At 39.1% G+C, this 26,170-nt stretch overlaps 1 protein-coding gene across 2 annotated transcripts; it reads right to left on the bottom strand.

The window, feature by feature from the left end:
• Positions 1-25,483, bottom strand: LOC125227914 (sulfotransferase 1B1-like). 2 transcript variants are annotated; one of them, XM_048132316.1, is made up of 9 exons: positions 25,429-25,483; positions 25,114-25,182; positions 17,506-17,637; positions 15,999-16,098; positions 12,007-12,287; positions 3,560-3,654; positions 2,481-2,658; positions 492-621; positions 1-357 (listed from the first exon to the last, which is right to left on the bottom strand). In XM_048132316.1, the coding sequence occupies exons 2-8, from the start codon at positions 25,175-25,177 to the stop codon at positions 506-508; spliced, it is 966 nt and encodes a 321-aa protein (XP_047988273.1). In that variant the 5' UTR covers positions 25,178-25,182; positions 25,429-25,483; the 3' UTR covers positions 1-357; positions 492-505. The 2 variants fall into 2 exon arrangements, with proteins under 2 accessions (XP_047988273.1, XP_047988274.1); XM_048132317.1 differs by lacking the exon at positions 2,481-2,658.
• Between the last annotated feature and the right edge of the window lie 687 nt (positions 25,484-26,170).

The raw sequence follows: 26,170 nt of genomic DNA on the forward strand, positions 1-26,170 counted from the left end.
TACAATTTCGCAACAATTTTATTATTGAATACTTCTAATACTTCTTTGGTACTTATACTTGATACCATTTCAATTCTGATCGCGCTTTTTATATGAGACAGGTAATATTGTAGATATTTATTTTATAGACGGTCAACCAAATCTTGGCACTAAAAAAGGCAAATATGATAAAGATAAAAAAGTAATATATTTCCTAACTTAAAGCCCAGAAGGCTGGCAGCGTTACCCCTTTGGATAGCCAGACTTAATCTCTAGCTGAAGTAGCTGCCAGCTCTCTGGTCACGAAAGGCATGGGACCAGGCGCTGGGATATCTCTTTCATCTAAATAAAGATAACATTTATCATTAACCGTATCTACCCAAATTGACGGGTAGATTCATTTCATGTTGGACATGCTGATTTGTGTTAAAATGGAGATAAATACTAAGTTAGTGGTTGTAATTATTATACACAATTTAAAACGAAACTTCTGGGTAGTTACCCATCTCTAATCACGTGACATTAACTAGCAGGTGTGGTCGGGGAAGCGCAGGTCGGAGCCAGCGAGGTGCTCGGCCATCCAGCGCTGCGCCTGCGCCGCCATCTCCTCGTCGAAATACTGCCGCCATCCGCCCGCGCCGCCTGATAATATAAAATACAATATAACATTAATTCTGATAAAAAGATCTTTGTCGCACATGAAGTATAAGGATTCATTACACTTGGAACAGTTGGAAGCCACATTTATAAGTTGATTCATTACACTTGGAAGCTCCTGGTACCTTGCATATACAATTACTAATGTGACAATTATTTCTCCAAATATTGTAAAAAATATTTTTTTAAAACCCCCGACCGCGACATAGTGGACCGATTTTCATGAAACATGACTAAGAACACTCCTGCCCAAGTGCCCAACTCAGCTTTCAAACAAAAAAAACTAAATCGAAATCGGTTGATCCGTTCTAGATTCCGAGCTACGATGCCACAGACAGACACACACACAGACAGACAAACAGACAGGCAGACAGACAGACAGACAGATAGACACGTCAAACTTATTCTTAACACCCCGTCATTTTTGCCGCGGATCAGCAAAGGAATGTTCTATAGTTTGTGATTAACATTGATTTCCGCAAAGTAACGCCTGATTCCATCGGTTACGGATATTTTAATTAACATCAAAACAATTAATTTCCACTAGAAATTTAAAAAACTTTTCATATGATCCTTTTGGTTTCATTTACCGAACAAAAAAAAATGTAATTTTAATCTAAAAATAAGCACCATGTACATTTAACCTGACAAGACGTTTAACACTATCTCTCATATCACTCATGTCAACAATAATTGTACATAGGTATGTATTAAATGTCGGACTTCTGGTTGGGACGCCATCATAGCGGTTTCGTGTCGTGAATAATTTATTTTTCTTTTACTGTATTAAATGTCATTGTGGTTCAATACTGACTGGCCAGTTGCAGTTAAGAGATACTAAAATGAGCTCAATGAGTTTTCATTAAATGATCACACTAACAGCGTGTTATATTTAACGTTGCAAATTTTGTTTCCTAGTTTTCTCCAAAAAGCATAACAAAACCTATGATGTTTCATATATAAATATACTTCAGGAACGTAGTACTATCAGCCGTAAAAATATCGGAGACTAGGTAATTTGGTAACAACTTATAATTATAACAATGACAGTCAGTCGAGAGGGTCTATTTAGGTCGTCCAACTGCAGAACACGCGATCGGTAACTTCTGAGAATTCTCGAGAACGGGAATTTATCAGAATTTAGACTTCGTAGTACGAGAACTCAGCAAGTCAAGACGTAGTCCCGTGGTAGTAGCTTACGTTGCGATGTATTTGATGGCTGTGCAAAATTGTATGACTTAACCTCAACAGCCCGCAATGTGAGAATTTAACTTATAGTGAGAATTTAAAATCGCATATAGTTTTATATTATACGAGTTCGCCCGCCGTCTAAATCAGGCATTAATATCGTTAGGTGGTTAGAAGGTAGGCAGATCTCCGTGAGCTCGGCGTCGGCGAGGGCTGGCGTGATGTCGCTCTGGGCCGCGTAAAGCCGCGTGCTCTTGTGTTGGATGCCAAACTCATTTTGGTTCATCGCGCCAACAAAGTAAGGAAAATAAAATTATCTTAATTGCATACCTCAGTAAAAGAAACAGAGGAAAACAGCTCATAAGAGATGTCAAACTTTGTTGTAAAATAATCTAACCACAAAATTAAAACTACCGCGACTTAATATACGGATTTTCATGAAACACGGCCAGGAACACTCCCGACTATTTCAGCTTTGAAACAAAAAAAACTAAATCTAAATTGGTCCATCCGTTACGGAGCTACGATGCCACACAGACGCACACACATACACAAACAGACGGACAGATAAACAGACAAACAGACAGACAGACACGTCAAACTTCGGTCGTCATACTGTCGGGGGTTAAAAAATCATTGTCAAGAAAATATGTTACCTTTTCTAACAAAATCCTCGCCATCAGGGTTACCGCCTTTAGCTAACCATGTCGGGTTCACAGAATCATTTTTCCTGAAGTTCTTAATATTCAAGTGTTCAGTTAGTTTCGAGATTTGATCATCCGTTAATTCCTTGTTAAGGAAATCTGCTACCCGTTTGATATATGAGGGTATATCCTGAAACGAGTATTATGCAAAGTTTAGAATAAAACGTTTCATGTAAGTATTATTTTTCTTCTAGTATCTTCAATATTGAAATGTAATGAACTGTATATAAAATGAGTAGCACATTCGATCCACAGCTTCCACCAAATCACTGTTCCCTTCTCTTGAAAACGTCTCAAGAGTTTCTTTCAAACTTTCCTCTTTTCTTACCGAAAATGTATGGAAAGTTGGCAAAACTCTTACTCTTACCCTCTCTCAATTTAATTCCATATATCATTCATTATAAACTCAAATAGTTGTAACATAATAAATATTAAATTGTTTAGTTTAAGATTATAACCACGAAACTTTTTGACAGTGTTTTGTATTTTTTAATGTTTTTTAATATATTTTTAAATTAAAAGTAAATGTTATTCATATAATAGGCGCTTAAAATGAGTTTTAACGTCTTTTTTTCTTCTAAAAAAACTCATTTTTGAAAGGTTCAAGTTTCACTTTTTGACATCTGTCAATGAGGATAGTGACACTATTCTCTAAAATGGCATCAACGCAGTTAAAAAAGCCTTTTGTACTGAGTAATAATAAAAATTATTTTTTTCAATTGGTACTTAATTAGGTTGGAAGGTCAGATAGCAGTCGCTTTCGTAAAAACTGGTGCCTACGCTAAATCTTGGGATTAGCTGTCAAAGCGGACCCTAGGCTCCCACGAGCAGTGGCAAATGCCGGGATAACGCAAGGAGGATGATGATTTATTTAATATTACTCGCCTCATTCGGTGACACGCCTAATTCGGTGATACAAACTTTGAAGCACTATTCCGAAAGACGATTTTTGGTTGTTTCACCGAATTAGTCGTGTCACCGAATGAGGCGAGTTTACCCTAGTTTGGATAATTTGCTACATAAACTTATACCTTTATCATGTCTTCGTAGAATATGAACATCATATTCGGGTGATGACGGAGCTCCCATGCTTCTTTGACATGCTCCATAATTGGGGAAAACATATCTGTAAGCAAAACATTAAAAAACTTGACTTGAAATAAAATTATAAACTGAGAGATCAAGTCCATCTGAGGACCAAACCCAGGACTTCAGCTTACGCGGCTGACGTCTTAATCACTAGACCACAGGGGCGCTGAAAAAAGCTAAAAGCTAATCAGCGCTCATATCTAAGAACATTTACATTTTGACAGTTGACAGCCTTGAGTTAAGCTGGTGGTGCAAGTGGATCTTATATGCCTATTTGTAATATATTATTTTTATTTTTATTTCATCATTATGTAATGAAAATGATAAAAGATAACGCAATGCAATAGATAAAAACCGGCCAAGAGCGTGTCGGGCCACGCTCAGTGTAGGGTTCCGTAGTTTTCCGTATTTTTCTCAAAAACTACTAAACCTATCAAGTTCAAAACAATTTTCCTAGAAAGTCTTTATAAAGTTCTACTTTTGTGATTTTTTTCATATTTTTTGAACATATGGTTCAAAAGTTAGAGGGGGGGGGACGCACTTTTTTTTCCTTTAGGAGCGATTATTTCCGAAAATAGTAATATTATCAAAAAACGATCTTTGTAAACCCTTATTCATTTTTAAAGACCTATCCAACAATATATCACACGTTGGGGTTGGAATGAAAAAAAATATCAGCCCCCACTTTACGTGTAGGGGGGCTACCCTAATAAAACATTTTTCCCCTCACTAGCTCAGAAACACGTGTTTTGTCCTTTAATAGCAGCGGGTAAAAACGCATTTTATCCACTAGTGGGTAAAGTAATTTGACCTTGAATAAAGTCAAATTAATTGCTTTAAAATTGTTAAAAGTAGGTTAATCTAGTAATAAAGATGATTTACCACCTGTGGAACTACTGGAAGCAGTGATAAATGCATTTTTTGCGTTGTAGTTTCCTCGCTATATTGAGTGGAAAAGTTTTGTGTTACACTCGGGTGCAAATGTATTTTACTTCTCGTGTGTTAAAAAACTCGCAAGTTCAGGATTCTATTCTCGAACCACTCGCTTCGCTCGTGGTTCATCTATAGAGTCCTTTCACTTGCTCGTTTTTCAATTCCACACTCGGCGTTAAAATACAACTTTGCCCCCTTGTATAACAAATAACTATTTTTCCATTTTTTATTTTTGCACTTTGTTGGCGGGATTGATATACATATTGGTACCAAATTTTTTTTTTTTTTTTAGTATAGATAGGTAGACGTTTGACCACGATCACACCTGATGGTAAGTGATGATGCGGTCTACGGTGGAGCACGCTTACCTATGATACCTATTTACTCTTGCTTTAAAGAGACCTGGATTGTACTCGTGCGGAAACACAGACTTAGGCAGGGCATTCCACTCCTTGGCGGTTCGCAAAAGAAATGTTGAAGCGAAACGCTTAGTGCGAATTTTCGGAATACTGACCATGAAGCGATGCCGCATTGCCGATTGTCTAGTGGTCCTATGGTGAAATGGGGACGGAGGAACAAGGTTATACAGTTCCTCAGCGCACTCTCCGAAATGTATCCTGTAAAATACCGATAAACTGGCAACCTTCCGACGATGCTCCAGGCTATGTAGTCGAGAATTGGTCAGCTCGTCGTCATTGATGATCTTCTTGGCCCTCCTCTCGACTGACTCGAGCGCCGCAAGCTGGTATTTCGCTGAACCATCCCACAGGTGAGAACAATATTCTACACACGACCGGACTTGTGCTTGGTACAGGTCGAGCAGCTGCCTAGGTGTAAAATAATGCCTCACCTTGTTGAGGATGCCCAGCTTTTTTGCAGCTAACTGAGCTTTCGACTCAATGTGCGGGCCGAAGTTAAGTTTCGAAGTCAGTGAGATTCCGAGAAGCTCAAGATGGTCGGTAATCGGAAGGGATACATTTCGGAACGTAGGAGTAAGGTGGAATGGGCTCCTTTTAGCAGAAATAAGACACGCCTGAGTCTTACTAGCATTGAACGCAACCAAATTGGCTTCACCCCAATCGGAGACTGCCTTCAGTGATTCGTTCATGCGTTCGACCATTGCCTCCCTGAGTGACTGTATCTGGACTCCACTAGCTCGTGAGTCGGGTATGTAGCTTTCTACAACCGTCGTGTCATCTGCATAACCGAACGTACCTGGTTTCAGTAGGTCGTTTATATGGAGCAGGAAGAGGGTCGCTGAAAGCACAGATCCCTGAGGAACTCCGGCGTTTATTGCCAATTGATCGGACGAGCAGCCATTAATGACAACCCGAATCGATCTATGGGTATCTGACTACCCAGTTACAGAGACTAGTGGGAAGACCGAAGGACGGTAGCTTGCTAATAAGACCCTCGTGCCAGACCCGGTCGAAAGCCTTCGATATATCAAGAGAGACAGCTAAGGCCTCTCCTTTCTTCTCGATGGCCTCACTCCAGATGTGTGTGGCATACGCTAACAGATCTCCAGTGGACCGGCCACGGCGGAAGCCGTACTGTCGGTCACTGAGGAGGTCGTTCGCTTCGAGGTATGCCAGGAGTCGGTTATTCAGTACACGTTCCATACTCTTACAGAGTATGGAAGTGACTGAAATCGGTCTGTAGTTGGCCGGGTCTGCTCGGCTACCTTTTTTCGGCACTGGTTGCACATTAGCAAGCTTCCAAGATTTCGGAACCTGACCGGTAGTCATAGAGAGGCGGAAGAGGCGCGTTAAGATGGGACATAGCTCAGGTGCACAGGTTTTAAGAACTATGGCTGAAATACCGTCAGGGCCACTTGCTTTGTTCACGTCCAGATTTTGCAACACTTTGCGAACCTCCGTCTGACGAATGCGTATGTCCAACATTGAAGTCTCGCAAACTAGTGGACTAGGAGGTTTTGCGCCACATACATCTAGACGTGAAGATTCTGCGAAGATAGATGCAAATAAATTCGCTTTCTCTTCGGCAGTGTGGGCAAGTGACCCATCTGGTTTCAGCAGTGGGGGTAGTGAGGGACGGCAGAAGATTTCAGCTTTCTAGTGCTAACGGTTACTGAGATTATCCGCGGACGGACGGACGGACGGACGGACGGACGGACGGACGGACGGACGGACGGACGGACGGACGGACAGACAGACATGGCGAAACTATAAGGGTTCCTAGTTGACTACGGTACCCTAAAAAACATAGGTATGTAATCAAATGATTCCTTTCAATGTCACCGGATTTTTTTAGGCTTACCAAAGTAGTAGGTAGGATTAAGATAATTTTAATGATGCCGTAAATTGGGGTTACATTGATCAATTTTAATGTTTAAACTTCTCTAGCTTCTACATTAAATGGGTAAAATAATTTTTAAGAAAAAAAAAACTGCCGCCTTTGGGGTTTTGGTGAAAGCTACTTGCGAATGTTGGATTATGTAGAAATGTGTAGGTATTTTTTTAAACTGCTTTTAATGCTTTAATTATTTGATGGCAACAAAATCAATATACGTATACCGTTAAGGTTTGAGGAGTTTCCTCAATTCCTCATGAATCCGATAATAAGAAATCAAAGCTTGACAAAATTTGACTTGAAAAGTCAATATGCTTAACAAACATACATAACTAAATAAATGTTACTGTTCTGAACTTAAATGCATGCTGTTCTTATAAAAATACTAAAGTCACTATAAGTGTGCCGTTCAGATTTGAGGAGTTCCGTTCTGACCATCATCAGGAGTTCCTCTGCACCAAATGTCACTGTTCTGGACGTAAGTGCATGCTGTTCGTACACAAATACCAAAGTCACTATAAGCGTGCCGTTCAGATTTGAGGAGTTCCGTTCTGACCATCATCAGCAGTTTCACTTCACCAAATGTCACTGTTCAGTACATAAATGCATGCTGTTCCTTTAAAAACACAAAAATAGCCATATGTATGCCTTTCAGATTTGAGGAGTTCCCTCGATTTCTCCAGGATCCCATCATCAGTACTGGGTTCTGAGAAAAAAAAACCGGCCAAGAGCGTGTCGGGCCACGCTCAGTGTAGGGTTCCGTAGTTTTCCGTATTTTTCTCAAAAACTACTGAACCTATAAAGTTCAAAACATTTTTCCTAGAAAGTCTGTATAAAGTTCTACTTTTGTAATATTTTTCATATTTTTTAAACATATGGTTCAAAAGTTAGAGGGGGGGGGGACGCACTTTTTTTTCCTTTAGGAGCGATTATTTCCGAAAATATTAATATTATCAAAAAACGATCTTAGTAAACCCTTATTCATTTTTAAATACCTATCCAACAGTATATCACACGTTGGGGTTGGAATAAAAAAAAAATTCAGCCCCCACTTTACATGTAGGGGGGGTACCCTAATGAAACATTTTTTTCCATTTTTTATTTTTGCACTTTGTTGGCGTGATTGATATACATATTGGTACCAAATTACAGCTGTCTAGTGCTAACGGTTACTGAGATTATCCGCGGACGGACGGACGGACGGACGGACGGACGGACGGACGGACGGACGGACGGACGGACGGACGGACGGACGGACGGACGGACGGACGGACAGACAGACATGGCGAAACTATAAGGGTTCCTAGTTGACTACGGAACCCTAAAAATGGGACCAATCTGTATGCATATCCATTCAATCAAAAAAAAAATTCAAAATCGGTCCAGTAACGACGGCGATATCGAGGAACAAACATAAAAAAAAATACAGACGAATAGAGAACCACCTTCCTTTGAGAGATTTGAGGCGGCGGTTAAGGCGATATATTTCCGTAGACGCTGCGCGCACTCGTTTTTTGAAGCCGTTAAAAACATAGGAAAACGCAATGGAAAAATCTGAAAACGATATATGTTAAATTTCAGGATCTGGTGAGTATGTTATGGAGTTGAACAACATGAATGTTACAACTTCGCTCGATAGAAAATGACCCCAAAGTTCCCTCTTCTTTTAACAATAAATCGTTCCCATAGCTGGGATAAAAACTTTTTTGACTTCTTTTTTACTTCAATATATAGGTAATAAGATTATCTAGATGAATCTGATGAGTTTGTGCCGGTAGCGTCATTAAAATAATATAATATTTATCAAATACTACCAAATCTGCAAAGGAAAGATGGAACAACTATGAACCCAATTTTAAGACCCGTTACTAATCCTGTTTTTGCAAAAAAAAAAATTTTTTTGAAAAATGTTTTGAAATTGAAAACATTTTCGATGGCACTTATGGCCTCTTCAGTCGCGCGGCGGCGCTTTCAGAGGATGGACCTGTGTCAGTTTTCTCCGCGTGGTCACGTGTCATTGAAACAATCTGGAACAAAGCTTTGAGGAGGCAGAAAAAATAATTGCGTGCTAGAAAACAAATAAATAAAGAAAATTCTAACCAAAGACTCTGAAAAGGTAAGAAAATGATAATTTATATATACTCGTAAGTATTTCATTTTCATATGATGTTATCAAGAGACATTTACGATATCTAAACATCATAGATTTTAGAAACCCCTAGATGACGCGTCTGTGACGTCATTACAGCACAACTCTCCACTTAGAAAATATATGACTGATGTCCAGCTAGTGAACAAACATACGTATAATTTTCATAAACATATTGGGTTGTTCGAAAGAAAAGGCGGCGGTAGATACAGTACTGATTGAAGATCAGGTAGGGTAGGTATTTCTGTCTTTCAAAATTTGGTATAAGGTTAATTAGATCGTGCTACCCTCCGTCTATATTTTTTCTGTGTCTATGCCAAACATGTGGCCAGCCTGACAGAAATTTTGTTTGTCAACTGTCGCCATTTTTCCATAATAGTTAAAAGATTTCAGTATTTTAACTTCTCAATAAATTTTGATGAATAATCATACATTGATAAAGCTGGACAAATTTTTTTATTTTTATTTGGTGGGTATGATTCCGGTACTTTATATTTACAGATATTTGTCTAATTTGCAAGATTATACGAATCCTTCAGCAAGCTGTCTGACTCCTTTGACAAAAGTTGATACTTGATATGAATATACTTGAGAATTCGAGGTAGGCATAGAATGGTATTGATTTATCAATAAATTATTATGAAGTATGATACTTTATCTTGTGCTGGGTTGTATTTTATTTGGAGATATTAGTGGCGGTAGTGCCACCACCACCAACACGAGTCAAGCGAAGAGAAAAGCTGTTTTCTTGAAGCATTTTGTCGTTCTTCTGAATCCTCGAATTTGGGGTCTAGTTTAAACCAGATAAATATAATTGTCAGGATATGATATCAATAGCAACTTTATTAAATAGACACAGTTTCAATTGCATAGTTTTCATACTTTAGATTTTATTCATATCTTAATATAAATAGCACAGATTTCATCAGTGACTGGATGAGTGATTTCATCATGATCATCAAAATATACGAGTACTCAAGTAACCTGCTATTAGTAGGTTCATGAACAACAAGAATAAAATTCGAAACTTTGGCATGTATACATTGTAAATATACAGGTTAAAGGCTTTCAATATGAAAATGAAAAAGCGTTATTTATTCACGGCTGAAAAAAATAATGTGTATTTTTAAACAGCAGTGACATGACATAATATCTTTTTACCTAAAGTTTATGGTCAAAGAAGCTGACGGTTACTGTGTTCTGTTAACAATAGGTTTATTATAAGAAAAAACTTGTCCATGAAGTAGAAAACTCGCCGAGATGTTAATCTTCACCCTCCTCCCTATTTTTATGTCCCCATTTTCAGTTTTTTTTATATATTCAGGAAAACCGTAAAAGCTACAGTTATGATGTTTAGGAGAAGTAGGTATATTTCCATAAAATTCTCTACACAGTATATATTTGCAGGTAAATAGTTGTAACTCGTAATTTCAAATCAAATCAAATTGTGCTTCTATTTACTATGGGACTAATGCTGAAAACGCAAAAAAAATATCTATTTTATACATTTCGACTGTCACGATACAGCTCATTTCTATGGAACATCAAAATTTTTTTTCGTATATGTTTCAGCATTGGACCCTTAATAAACGTTGTTCATAATGACCTCAAAAGTCACTATGCAAAGTTTGAATGGTCCTTTTTATTTCACCCTGTCGATCTGTAGATAAGTGCGATTACTAAGAAGTTCGATAAAATTGATTGTACTTTAGGTACGTCCTTAAAAGCTCCGACAACTCTGACCAAACACACTGTAACTATAAATCATTAGTATTACTTACACAAATGATGAAACCTAATAAAAAAAATAAAGGCGGTGATCGTTTACCATCAGGCGATGAGCTGCTCATTTGCCTCCTATTTCATGAAAAAACTAAGTGTACAGTTTTTTTTTTTGACAATTGGTATCTGATTTATTTACAAAGTATATTTCCTTATATACACAATATTACCTATAGCACACATATGTAAATCTTATTTGTATTCCATCCGTGTAAAGTGCAACTACTACACTATGTTTGTGCTGGCTTATGCCCTAGATTGATTTGCGCGGATCAGCGCGATGCGCTGACGAAATCTGTTGTCTAAACACTAAGAACGCGCGGGCGGGGCTGCCCGGACGCCGCGCACCTCACCCCCTTGGATTGGTTAGTTTGACAGATCATCTCGCCTTAAAAAGGAAAAAAATGGGAACATCAACTTTTTTTAGTCTTTCGCTGCTACAATCTAGAAAAGCTAATAAAATAATGTACGGAGAGAAGAAAGAAAAGGATGTGATCGAACTTAAACTGACATTGAGGTTACTTTGATACCCTGTGTTTTTTTAATAGTTATCGAATAACTTTTCAGTAAAGGTGGTGTTTATTTTTACGAACTAGTGCGAGAAGTGGTTCATTATATGCCAGGTCGAAACTTCGGAGGGTCATCTGTACTCCCTTCGGTCGTGTTTTAATTTATCGCCACACGTTTCGAACTTCCTTTTTTACGCACTTGCATCGTAATGTACTATTATCTCAAGGAAAGATAAAAATCGGTTCGCAGGTTCAAAGATTACAACTGTTAATGCTATTTTGGAGTTACTTTTATTAAAAATATTAATTTGCCTGCGTATGGTTGGGTGGGGCAAACAGGTAATAGCAAGGCGAGAAACAGGGCTGGACTGGTACCGACTAACAAAAATAATTGGTTTGGTTATAATTTGGATGTTTAGATTATTGCAATCCGATAAGAAATCTGAATTCAAATGTTTATTATTTTGTGCTTTTTAGTTTCTCCGTGTTTTCTAACGCGCTTATTTTTGAAGGCGGTTTATTTTTATTTTTGAAACGTTTCTTTTTTAATTTTAAAATGTTGCCAAATAATAACTCTAACCTATATTTGTATTTTGTAGTAGGTTGCTCTTACGGATAATATGCAAACTTCTTTTATATTTTTCATGAAATCATTAAGCAATACTTTAGAGGTGACGCTTTAAATAAAAGATTGAATACTCACATAAATCATTGACGAAAATATTCCATAGCATTTTAAAGTCTCCAAGATATTGGAAAATTTTTTTTGAAAATTGATAAACAGATACAGCCACGTCCCTCGGGTCCCGGGCGATGTAGACTACTTTAGTGGTGTCCAGTAGATTTGAGGGCAACAATGAGAAGGGTGCATGACTTTTTATGAACCGAGGCGAGGGCGCTGAGTTTATTTCCTTAAAAGTATACACTCTTTCATTTACTTCGCCTTTCATTTTGGACTTCATAAACCCAACTGACATTTGTCCCCTGAAACAAAAACACTCTGAATAACAGGACTCAAGATTAATTCAGCAATTCCCGTCAACTTTGTACAATGCCACGTCAGCAAATTTTAATTGATCCTATTTTGTTACCAACATTTAGTAATATAATTCGACTTTCGTAAGATATATACAGGATAATTGTTATAATTAAGAAAATATAGATACTAGAGAACCTTAATGACGAAATAAAACTTAATAAAATCTCAATTCATCAACAAAATCTTGGTAACAAAATAGGAATTAATAAAAACAAATTTAACTTTTCCCTTAATTTTTGTGCAAAGTTGACGGGAATTGCTGAATTGAGGATCGGTCGATGCAAACCGTTACCGAATTTAGCAAACGCTAAATTGTTGCATGGGAATTTCTATATGTTGCGTGATGTTAACTGTGGTTGATGCAACTGGCCCTCCTGTTTAGTCCGTCAGTTAGAGCGTCTAAAAATACTGAACACATATTTTTCGTTTTTTGTTATTAATGAAAAAATACAAAGATATAGAGCATCAAAGTTCCAGAGTGGGGGCTTGTGAAGTCACTTCAAAGCAAAGAGGATAGAGTATTAAAGAGAGTGACTGTCAAAGTAAAATGTGTAATCACAGTGAATAGACTGCCATCTCTCGACACAAGCTTAAAACTTTTGAACCTCAGTTTTGACAATTTAGCCCATATTCTTAGCTCGATATATTTCAAAATGACAAATATTAATATTATCGCCATCTAGCCGAGCGTACCCTAAAGGTGTATCGCTATCTAGCTCACCGTACCTTTTTCTGTATGGTTTTGAGGTACGTTTTTTTCTTAGACTTTATCTGTCTATACGAAGTTATATAGGTCTTTGCTTCTAAGTAAAAAATATACCTAGGCATGACGTTTAACGCACTGTAGAGTCGTCGTTTTTCGTTTACGTGAACAAAGAAAAAATACGTCTAAAATTCTTTGATAATCTAACTGACGGACTACTTAACTTTTTTTACAATTTAAACTAAATGTGTGGGATTTATTTCATAATATAAAATTACATTACAAATACATAATAATAAAAAAATAAAATAGGTCCTTAAATAAAACTACAAACTAAAACTAAAATCTAAACTTATAAATAAACTATAAATAAAAGACTTGCCCCAAATCGCCGTCCACTGGCAACGTGCCCAGAAGGCTGGCAGCATTGCCACGTTGTATGGCAATGCTGATCCGCTATGCCAGATATGACCCAGCCCTCTGGTCACGTGTCAATTCCACAAGCTTGCGGCTGCATTCTTTGAAGACCCTGTGGGCGCCTTCCCCCCAGGGCCCCAGGGTCTCAACCCCAAACGGCTCAAATATGCAACCACTATTAATGGTTGCATACTTGCGCCGCTTGAGGAGTTCGGCCGAATTGGCCGCCGAGCCAGCCTTTAAAGCGGTGCGATGGAGATGGGACAGCGCCAGAGTATCAGCACAAGTGGCATCCCAAACTAAGGGCTGTCCCATCTTCCATGGCACGAGCGTCATGCCGTCGGGCCTCTTTCCGTCATCGCGAGTGAGACCGGTCGGTTCTAATACACTTTTCTTATACCCAGACCGCCATGCCTTATTGGCAGGGAAGCCTGAGTCCATGAGCGGTCGTCCAATTTTATATTGATAACTGTAATTAGGAGATTTTGAATAATTTTGTCAATATTTTCTAAAAGGGTGGGAAATTTCCAAAAGTGGCTGCACCTTAGAACGTAAGTAAATTTTGGGACAAAAAGGCAGTAACGAATAACAGTATATGCTACATGAGCATTAATTTTAGTCAGACGATCCGAAACTTCGTTTAGGTTTTCAATTTTGGTCTCTAAAAAATTTGAATATGAGTCGTCTAATACAGGTGCGCCTAAGAGGTGAAGTGAGCTTTTCTCTGTAACTTTAATATTAGGGGCAAGACAACGGAATTTAGTCGTTACGAGATCTTTGTCTGGGCATGTATCGGAAAAGAAAAGTTCACATTTGGAAAAGTTCAGTTCTAGTCCAATACCGCGGAATTCCTCAATGAGAACGCGAAGATCCTCAAGAACTTCGCTCACATCACCTCCTAGGGTGCCGTCGTCTAAGTACCACACATTGAAATTTGAATTTAATTTTAGAATAATCGGGTGAATTGCTAGGCTAAAAAGTGCGGGGCCGAGCGGGTCGCCCTGTTGACAACCAACGGCTGACGAAATATGGTTTTCTCTGAAAAGTAATTTGGAAGCGTTGTTGTAACATTGCCAAACAAAATTGTAAATGTGTGGTACTTTTACACGTGTTTGTTCTAGTATGGTGGCTCTGTCGACGCTATTAAAGGCATTTCGGACGTCCACTTTCAAAACGACCTTACCGGATGTTTGAGTGATATACGTTCTGAGTGCATGGACTGCAGCTTCACAACCCCCCTTCGAACCAAAACCCAATTGGGTAGGTTGGAAGTATTGGCTAAGGGGGGTTGAAACAGCCGCGCATCCGATTTTGGCAACGAGTCGGCGATAAGTTGTCCCCACAGCAATCGGCCTGATGCCACCGTCCTTTTTCAGAAGCGCACACAGGTTTGCACCATACAGTGTGCCCGTAACTTCAGTGTGTACATTCCCGGATAGCATAAGGTTACTCAGATCTGTCAATGACTTTAGGAGCTGCTCGCCGTCGTTGCCTGAGCTATGCGCGAGGAGGTCCTTAAGGTGCTGTGGGGACAACCCATCCAGGCCGCCAGCTGAGCCGCTCTGGAAGGACATTATTGCATTAAGAACTTCATCTGTAGAGGCAGTGAGAGGAGGTGTTGATGAATCTGGTGGATCGGGAAGGTTTTGGTTTGTCAAGGGCAATGGGTGCTTGGATTTTAATTCTGATACAGTTTCCTGGGTGTCAGAAGCAATACAGTCTGTTGAAAAAAGAAGACGAGCAGCTCCCCTGATGTCGCCTTCTCCTACTTTGTTTTTTTAGTCGTCTCGCCTATTGTCGCTATTGGCGGTATATTTCGAATCAATCGAGTATTTTTCGTCAGGTATGAGTGTTCACGACTGGTACAATAACGTTCCGCGACCGTGAAGCCATGTTTTCAATATTTTAATAATATGCGGCCCAATACGTTAAGCGCTGGTGGCCTAGCGGTAAGAGCGTGCGGATTACAATCCGGAGGTTCGAACCCCGGCTCGTACCAATGAATTTTTCAGAACTTATGTGCGAAATGTCATTTGATATTTGCCAGTCGCTTTTCGATGAAGGAAAACATCGTGAGGAAACCGGACTAATTCCAATAAGGCCTAGTTACCCTTTGGGTTGGAAGGTCAGATGGCAGTCGCTTTCGTAAAAAACTAGTGCCTACGCCAAATCTTGAGATTAGTTGTCACCGCGGACCCCAGGCTCCCATGAGCCGTGGCAAATGCCGGAATAACGCAAGGAGGATGATGATGATGCGGCCCAATACATTCTGTAACTCATCTTCTTGACACAGAAAGTGGAGATGGGCTGGGCACGTTGCCAGGATGGACCATAGTCGCCTAGCCGCCCCTCGATGGAGAGATGACATCTGCCAACAAGCTGGCGAGAACTGGATGCAGGTGGCAATGGACCGACAGACGTGAAGGAATGGAGAGGAGCCCTATGTCCGAAGACGGGCGCTTTAAAGGCTGCTATAGATAGATAGATATCTTCGTATGTACTTAAGGAGCCTAATTTTAAATTAAATTATACTTACTCGAGAAACATGTACCGTGTCATCAAAGGGATCTTGGAAGCCGTCTCGACATCGCACTCAGTAGCAACTTGCCAGACCAACTCTTGTGTAAGTGTTGTTCCTATTAATAACAAATATAAGTATCGTTTAATTATAAAGGCTTAAATTGAAGGTGCGTTGATAACGTCATCAATATGAAATGTTGCACGGTTTGCAATTACCATTCTATTATTCTCTTTTTTGAAGCAAATAGTTTTGTATTTTAGGATAAAAGCCATTTCGTTTATAACAGGGTACATAGCCAAACGCACGCTTACAATAATATCGTTCACGCTTCGTGGCCATCAAAACGCAGTCTGGCTCGGTCACGCCATTACAATAACGAAAGGGAGAGCAGGCTACGATATTCTGACGAAGCGTTAGCGATTGTGATGTTGATGTGCCCTATGTATTAGGGCGTTTATGTGCTGAATTATTTTGTTTCTATGTACATAAAGCCTGACCAGAAATATAATAATATGACTGACGCGCCATGTTGCAGAATTTCATTAGAACTATTTTCTTCATACTAAACTGAACTGTCACCACTGAAATCCCATACATCAGAAAACAGAATTAGATTTACATGAACATATTTACATAATTATATAAGAAACTAAGACTAAAATTAAAAGCTAACTAATGTCTAAAATAGGCCCTTGAGACATTGTACCAAGGATACTGGCGACATTTCCTCGCTGTATCGCAATGCTGATACGTTGTGCGAGGAAGTCGCCAGCTCTTCGGTCACCAGTTACCTCAACCAGACGCTTCGCGATTTCTGTGAACAACTTGCTCGCGCTGGGGCCCCATGGACCTACCGTAACATAAGTAGATTTAGATAGAAGACACAAGTTCATCTATTTGTATAGGGGCCGAGCGTGTCAGATTTTGTACTGAAGTTGTTACTTGCCTATGATTTTAAATATGTCTCAGGCCCTTGACATGTTCATTCTTTTTGTGTTGCTGCAATTAAACATCACGTAACGAGGCATTTTTAATGGTTGTGTTGACATCAACTCATAAAAATTGACGCCCGAAAGCTACAAGCTGCGATTAAAGACGGACAACTCAGAGGAGTTTACTGTTCATTTGACGCGTTAAGTAGATACGTTTGCTTTATCTATGGTATAGGTGCCGTGTGGTGCCGGGTTTAGAATTTCACCACCCCCTTTCTCCTCGTGGGTGTCGTAAAAGCCGACTGTGGGATATGGGTTAAAATTGTGGCGTAGGCGAGAGGCTGGCAACCTGTCACTGCAATGTCACAATTTTAGTTTTCTTTCAACCTCTTTTTGCCAAGAGTGGCACTGAAACTTGAGTAGTTTATGTGCTCTGCCTACCCCTTTTGTGGGATACAGGCGTGATTGTATGTATGTATGTATGTACAGGTAGATTATGACATCTGTGCGTCAGAGCAACAGCATCCTCCTGACAATAGTCATATATTTCTGGTGAGGCTTCATATTAAAGACGCTTCCATGGACATTACCAGACCGGATATACCCTGTCACCCACACATCATCAGGTCGAGCAGCCAGGTTCAAGATGTCATCAGCAATATTTTTGTAGGATTCAGGCATTACGTAATCCGTACTGCTGGAAGGACCGCGGAATCTGCAGCCTGTAAATGAAATAAGTTTTTTAACCTAAATATTATTCAAGTACACGGAAAGTATCTGACATACGGAATAACTTTTTAAAACATAGATAAATCCCACCAAAAACATTCTGTAAAAAACTAGCCAAGTCTCGATGGAGCTGCTTTGTTTATCTTTAAAAAGTAATGAAATCCGCTTCTTTCCGCCATAGCCCTACACGACAACATTTCCATCGCCATCATTTAGATGGCTGGCAGCCCTCAACTGTGCGTTTCTCCAGAAACTTCCTGCCCCGCACAGCTAAACTGTGGAATGAATTTTCGGCTGCGGTATTTCCGGACCGATGCGACCTTCAAATCTACACCCAGCAGAGCATACAGCCGTACACCCATCTTAAAGGCCGGCAACGCACCTCCAACACCTCTGGTGTTTCGGGTGTCCATGGGCGGTGGTGATCGCTTACCATCAGGCGACCTGTCTGCTCGTTTGCCTCCTATCCCATAAAAAAAATCTAGACAAAGTCGTGCCAAGTCTAAGGTTCCTTACTGCGATTTCTTTATCTTATACTTTTAAATGAGCAATTCTTGTATATTTATTTATTTATTTATTTATTTATTTATTTATATATTTATTTACACTGACGATCTCGGAAACCGCTCTAACGATTTCGCAGAAATTTGTTATGTGGGGGTTTTTGGGGGTGAAAAATCGGTCTAACTTATCCTTAGGTCCCGGAAAACGCGAATTTTCGAGTTTTCATGCGTTTTTCTTCGCGCGCCATCTCGTGTGCAGTAGTTGTACTGTTAAGACAGAATTCTTTCGGTCGATGTAAGTACTATTTATTGCAAACACTAGATGGCGACACAGGTCAAGGCTAAAACGAATAGAAAAATACACTATTTGAGTTTTTGTGGCGAAATGCGCGCCATCTCGTGTGGAGTAGTTGTGTTGTTAAGGCTGAGAATTCTTTCGCTCGATGTAGGTACTATTCATATTTGAACTAGATGGCGACACATGTCAAGGATACGAAACAGAACCGAGCGAAGCTCGGTTGCCCAGATATTATTTATTTATTTATGTATACCGACGATCTCGGAAACCGCTCTAACGATTTCGCTGAAATTTGTTATGTGGGGGTTTTCGGGGGTGAAAAATCGATCTAGCGTAGCCTTAGATCCCGGAAAACGCGAATTTTCGAGTTTTCATGAGTTTTTCTTTCGCGTTAGTAAACGTAAAATATTGTCGTTAATTTCGCCGCGCGCGCATCGATTCCGCTTAGCTCAGTCGTACGAGGTCGGTCTAATGTACGCAGATAGATCGTAGGTGTCAGGGTTTCGAATCCCGGTCAGAAATAAAGTTTTTGTTTTTTGTCTTTTTTTTGTTTTTGTATTTATAAGAGTTTTTTTTTATCTAAAGACGTGATATATTAAAATAAACCGAGTGAAGCTCGGTGGCCCAGATATTTATTATATATAAAAATGATAAAAAGTTAACGTCGTGTGTCGTTGGCCGTTAAAGGCAAGGGTACAAAACCAGGTGCATAAATATATGATTATAGCTCGTCTCCCGGTCGAGCTCCTACCGTGCGGACGAAATATCATAACGCGCTGTGCTAATTGTTTATATCCGGATTACAGTGTTAAAACTACTAGCTTATTACAAGTAGTGTGGTGTAATAAATCAATTTAACAATGGTGCAATGTAAGACATGCAAATTATCGTTAGCTAAAGTGAAAAGTGATAGTATTGTGCATTGCACAGGACCATGTGGAGGCGCATTCCATAAGAAATGCGCCACAAAAATAAAATCATTTAGTGATAGCGAGCTATGCCAGGACTGTCAAACACCTGTAAAGTCACAATCGTCCATCAGCGTCGATCCCTCAACGTTAACGACCGAGAAACTTTTGAGAGACGTGAACGAAAAATTGGATATCGTACACGACATACAAAGGACTCTCGAAGGTATGTCGGAGGACATAAGTTTCTATGCTGAAAAATACCAGGAACTTATAAATGAGAAGGACAAGATGAATAGCAGAATAAAGGCGCTGGAAAATAGAAATAACCACCTAGAAACATGCAACAAGGCGTTAGAGGACAGGTTGACCTGGTTGGAGACTAAGGAGAAAGAAAAGAATGTGGAGATTATCGGACTGGCGGAGAAGGAAGATATATCATTGGAAAGTGCTGTCCAGCAGTTGGCCCGCAAGCTTGGCGTTGATGCTGGGCAAATGTGCGAAATCAAACGGGTAGGTGAAAAACCTGCCGCTGTTAATTCATCTACCGCCAAGATACAAAGTGAGCGCCGCGCGAGCCGGCCCCGGCCCGTCGTTATCACCTTGGCAACACGGGCGGCGCGCGACCAATGGCTGGCCACTAGAAAAAGCAGCAAAATTACCAATCATGACGTATTTGAGAATGAGAATAATGAGCGAATATATATAAACGAGGACTTAACAAAATATGTGCGTAGTCTACTATGGACGGCAAAAAATGAGCTAAAGCCGGTGTATAAGTATGTGTGGGTGCAGGGCGGAAAGGTTTTAATAAGAAAAGATGACCCAGCTGACGGTAAGATCAAGGTCGTCCGCTCCCTCAACGACATAGACACCTTCTTGAAGGAAGAAAAATGATAGTGCGCCCATATGTATAGGTAATTCCACGGAGGTTGAAGTGAATGATAACACACACAGCTAAATGAAGATTAGTACTGATTGCAAAAAAATGAATGAATGAAATGAGTGAGTGAATGTAAAAAAACCAATTAATATATTTTTGAAAAACATTATTATTTATTGATATACTTATCATTAATGGTATTAAAAGCAGTAATGGTATTATCCGGTGAACTTTATAGCTCATTATGAAATTTCACTTCCAAATAAGTATTCAGCTATCGATATATTTTATATCGGAAGGATGTCCCTATGTTAATTGACGTTATTGCTACCGCGACTTCTATGTCTGCTAATAAGTAATGAAAAAATAGGTAAACACCATTTTAACAGCTACGATGATAAAATAAGGCAATCTATTACATATTATCTTTGATTTCTACGATTAATGTTACAATCATAATCTGACAATTAATTAATCACATACGAGATATTTTATTTTCTGTTTTGTTTGAAAATTGTTCTATAAACGTAATTCTTAACAAAATAGTTAATAGAAACTTTTTGGTCTTTCTTGCAATTCACTGTTGAATCTGCAGTCGGTACACGGTAAGAACACTAATTTCAAAATCTCGTTGTCTTTACATGACAGTGATATAGTGTGCGTGGCCTCAACTGAGTTGAAACTACCTATACTATCATTCTCCTAATCTAATGACATCGTGTATTAGTGTACAGTTATTTAGTCTGTAACATTCAACGATGAAGCTGAGCATATTCAGCCTAACATAAATTACAAAAAATATCAAGACGTGCAAGTATGGAACAGCGAAGCGAGCACATACACAGGCTTACATATTATTCATATCAACATAAGATCACTGAGAAAAAACTTCAGCGAGTTACAGGTGTTATTAAGTGGATGTATAGAAAAAATAAATATTATTGCACTCACAGAAATCAATATAAGAGAACATGAACTGTCATTGTATAAAATAGAGAACTATGATACATATATAATGACAAGAGAGACATCTAGAGGAGGGGGAATATTAGTTTATGTAAAGAAAAATCTCAGCTTTTCCGCAAATATAATAAAAACTCAATACAGTGAGATGATGTACGGTGAACTAATACAGGATGGAAATAGAATAACACACATATACGTCATATACAGACCGCCAAAAACAAACAAAAATGGATTCGTGGCGGAAATACATCAAATATTGTCTAAAATACCTACGGGACAAGACCTATTAGTAATCGGGGACACAAACATAGACCTCCTGAACGAAGCTGGCGCAGGCAACTACATCAACCAGTACAGAGATAACATGTGCGAGCTGGGGCTGGAGTGTGCCATCAGCGACGTGACCCGCGAGGAGGTGTACGGCGACCAGCTGACGCGCTCTTGCATCGACCACGCGTGGGTTCGCACCCGGCGCGCGGTCGCCTCGTATGTACTTACCACCAAGGTGTCTGACCACTACCCTATCGGGGTGTGCCTGGAGACCGTAAGCCCCTCTCAAACCGGTAAGCGACAATCAGTGACTATTCTGTGTGAAAAAACTCTTAAAAAACAGTTTGAAAGTGTTAATTGGTCCGACATAGTGAAATGTGATTGCCCGTTACAGTTATATGATAAGTTAAGTTCGTAATTTGCTCGTGTTTATAATGATTCTAAAATACAAGTAACACCGCGCACTAAGCGTAAAGACAAATGTTGGATAAATAATACTATAAAAAGAATGTTAAAAATAAGAGATAGTTTGTTTAAAAAGTGGAAAAGTAGTCCTAATGATGCTAACCTAAGATTAATTTATAACAGGTATAGAAATAGGGTCAATAAATATATATATAATGCTAAAAATAAATTTAAACAGCAAGAATTGAAAAATTGTAACAATAACAGTAGAAAAATATGGGAGAAAATTAATTTATGGACAGGGACAGAGAAAACGAGTATAGATAAGATAATAGAAAAACACTTAGCAAAAAACGATAGCATTAAAATCATATGTAACAAGTTTTCGGAAACATTTACCAGAGAAATTTTAAATATAAGGCATAATTGTAACTTGAAGTTCCTTAAGAGAACAGAGTACATAAATAGTAGTCAGGTTTCATTACGGTTTATTAAGGCGCAGCCTAAAGATATTCAGAAAATTATTAATACTTTAAGTGATAAAAAGTCACCAGGAATAGACCAGATCAGAGTACAGGATGTAAAATTCTTAAATGATAAAATAAGCCCTATTTTAGCAAAATTTATAAACTTGTGTGTAACAAAATCAATGTATCCTAAAATGTTAAAAACCGCTGTAATAAGACCTATATTCAAGCAAGGATCATATTCCGATTATACGAATTACAGACCCATTGCGATATTATCAGTCATTAATAAAGTAGTGGAAATAGTATTTTATGCAACTGGTGGTTAAAAGAGGTCAAAAAAGGTGAGTGGCGTGGGTAACAATTTGAGGCGAAGCCGAAAATTGTTAATAAAGACGCCACGAGCATTTTTTGACTCAGTTAAACACCGTTGCATACAATACTTTTTCTACGACCATGCACTTATTTTGAAAGAAAATTATAAATTCAACAAATACCTACTTTCAGTCATCTTAGTTATCTAGGTGGACCGCCTACCATTTTGAATATGCAGTTTGAGTGCAAACATGAAAATAAAACTGTCTATGGTATGGTTCTTTGAAGCCTGGCCACTAAGACGAATCGAGCCGAGTTGAATCGAGTTCTATACATTTGAATGCGATTCGACGCGTCGCCAATGAACGCAGCAGAAAACGAAGGAGTCTCGACTCTGCGAATTGGTTTGTTAAGCAATGTATTTACTGAACTGTAAAACAGCTATATCGTGCGACTGCTACTAAATGTTTTCAGGGTATAGACTAGATAGACTTGTCCTGACATCTTTTATGTAGGGTTTTAAAGTTCTATGCACGACCTTGTAACTCACGAATAACAGTACGGGAGTAGAAAAAATACATAACGGTCCAAATTAGTAGTTTTCTCGAAAATAATAACATTTTAGCGCAATCTCAGCACGGATTCCGTAGAGGCCGGAGCACGGCGACCGCGCTGGCTCGGTTCACTGACGAGGTGAACGAGGCCCTCGACCAGCGGAAGCAGGTGGTTGTGGTCTACATCGATTTCAAAAAAGCTTTCGATACACTGGACCACAACCAGCTGCTTCAGGCAATGGAGGAGTGTGGGATCGCGGGCCCCCTCCAGGGGTGGCTCCGAGCCTACCTCGAGGATCGAACCTTACGCACGGCCGTGGCGGGCGAGTGTGGCGAGCCCGCGCCCGTCCGCTGCGGCGTGCCCACCGGCTCAGTGACCGGGCCCGTCGGATACATAGTCCATGTTAATAGTATGTCTAACGTAGTAAACAATTGTAGTGTCTACATGTATGCTGACGATACATGCCTATTGTACGCCGATAAGGACCTGAGCCTAATAGAAAGCAAAATGCAGGAAGACATTACTAATATCATAAAATGGTCGCACGATAATGGAATCATAATTAATGTTGCAAAAACAAAATGCATGTGTATACGGTCGGCGTACTCTAAGGATAAATACAGGCCGCCGCGCATTGTGGGGCACAGTTTCGAGTGTCTCCACAGTGCGCGGCCGGCCGGGGTCGCGTGCGGCTGTGCAGAGCTCCAGGTGGTGCAACAATACAAGTACCTAGGTCTGCTCATAGATTCGAAATTCTCATGGCAGCCACAAGTTGACGCCGTGTGTAAAAGATTGAGAGCAGTGCTTGTAAAGTTTCACCATCTGAAGTTCGTATTAAATAGGGCCACTTTATATATGGTGTACTATGCGCTAGTGGACTCGCTATTGTCGTACGGACTGGCGAGCTACGGTCTTACATTCAAAACTTACCTAGATAAGATAAAAGCTTTACAAATAAGATTTATGAAATTAATGGTTGATGAAAAGATAAAAGCTAAATGTAAAAATAGCACATATGATCAACTTTTTGTAGAATGTAAAATACTGCCTGTCCATGAAAAAGTATTGTTATCAGTGGCTGTGGAACAATTTTGTAATAATGAGTTTAAAAAACCTGTTTCTATTCAAAGGTTATTCAGAAATAGAGACAATGACAAGTTACTTATACCTAATTTTAAGAATTATTTTGGCCAAAGATGTCGAAAATACATGGTGCCTAGAATCTTTAATGACTTACCTTCAGATTTAAAAAGTGCATGTGTAACAAAACAATCATTTAAGAAGAAAGTAAGCAGCGTACTCATAACTAAATTTAAAAACACCATACAGTAAAAGTAATATATTATTAAGAAATATGTAGATATAAAGTTGTATAGTAATAGTACCTACAGAATAGAATACCTACGCAATAGTGCAAAGTAGATCTAAAAACTAATAAGTAATAATAGTAGTGAATCTTACGTATGCACCTACCCAATGGCAAACAAGATATTACAGTGCTGTATTGTCTTGTTTGCCATTGCTAGTAAATAATATAAGTAGATATAGAACCTTATGTATTAGGAGCCTCGTCTGCCAACAAACCATACTCTGGTTTGGCAGAAGTTAAAGTTTAGTTTTAAGTTTTAGTTTTGAATAAACATTTATTTCATTTCATTTCATTTCATTTCATAGCTTACTGACTGATGAGCGTTCTGGTCTTATCCAGAGGTTCTCAAATAGGGGCCTGAAAATGTGTCGAAATGGTTACAGTAAAAGATGGTACGGCAGTGTTTGCTTCGCGCTCGACTTGGCTTTACAAATTTTGATGCCTCAAGCTGGCTGGACAAGTTATGCGCCCCGCCTACCCCGTTTGGGATTAGAAGACTTTATGTTATGTATGTATTGTATATGACTTACCAACGAAAATATTGTTTTCTGTCTCCTCGGATGCCATATCTTGTATTTTCACTTTATTCGCCATTTTGTCTGCATTATAAAAACAAGTATGAATTAGTGGTTTCACTAACCACGTACCTATTCAATTATTCTATGCTTGGAATAAATTATATGCATAGTTTCGTATAGGTCCTCAGAAATCTTAAATATAGCCGCCGGCAAAGAATTCCACTCCTTGCTTCCAGGTACATTTTAGAGCGGAATAAAAATGTATATTTTTATAAGGTACCTCAATTCAATCTTAATAAAAATAACAAAAAAAAACTTAAAACTTACTTTTTTATCAACAAAGATTCGATGCGACTACTGGAAAGAGAAACCGATGAATGGTATAGTTGTGAGACACACACAAAATTATATAATTTTTGGATAAGATAAGGCGCATTACATTTTACTTACATTACACAACCTAGGTAAAATAGGTAAAATAGGTAAAATAGGGTTGGTAAGAAAGTAATGAGCGATCGATTGAATTCCACATAAAATTTTTGAGAGAGTTCTAGAATCTTCTATGGTCGAAAGTATATAAAGGGCGAGTCGCACAGTTTCTCGTCAGTCATTCACTAGCTGTCGCCGAGCTAATATAAGGAAGAAAATGGACGAATTAAAAGTGCATGTAAGGCATTGCTTACTATATGAATTTCAGTCTGGCCATTCAGCCGCCAAAGCAGTGCGTAATCTATGTCAGCGTGTTGCTCCTGAAGTTGTGTCTGAGGCCACGGCGAAACGATGGTTCCAGCGGTTTCGTAGTGGCGACTTTTCATTATCAGATCAACCTAAGTCTGGTCGACCGGTGAAGATTGATGTCGCCAAATTAAAAACCTTAATTGAAGGAGATCCGAGGCTAACGAGTCGTACTCTTGCTACCGAGTTAGGCTGCTCTCATGTCACCATAGAAACACATTTACACGAGTTGGGAAAAAACTACAAATACAGTGTTTGGATACCGCACGAACTTGATAGAGATCAACTAAACCGCCGTGCCGATATCTGCATACAACTTCTGTCTTTTCGCCGC

Source organism: Leguminivora glycinivorella, chromosome 7, assembly GCF_023078275.1.
Source record: "Leguminivora glycinivorella isolate SPB_JAAS2020 chromosome 7, LegGlyc_1.1, whole genome shotgun sequence".
In the NCBI taxonomy this organism is placed as follows: domain Eukaryota; kingdom Metazoa; phylum Arthropoda; class Insecta; order Lepidoptera; family Tortricidae; genus Leguminivora; species Leguminivora glycinivorella.

What these genes read in the sequence shown, in the direction of transcription:
- LOC125227914 (XM_048132316.1), bottom strand. Translation starts at nt 25,177, where the DNA reads ATGGCGAATAAAGTGAAAATACAAGATATGGCATCCGAGGAGACAGAA. An exon ending in TATTTTCGTCAATGATTTAT is followed by an intron (nt 3,655 to 12,006) that starts GTGAGTATTCAA and finishes TTTTGCTTACAG; the next exon opens with ATATGTTTTCCCCAATTATG. An exon ending in CGAGGATTTTGTTAGAAAAG is followed by an intron (nt 622 to 2,480) that starts GTAACATATTTT and finishes TTATATTATCAG; the next exon opens with GCGGCGCGGGCGGATGGCGG.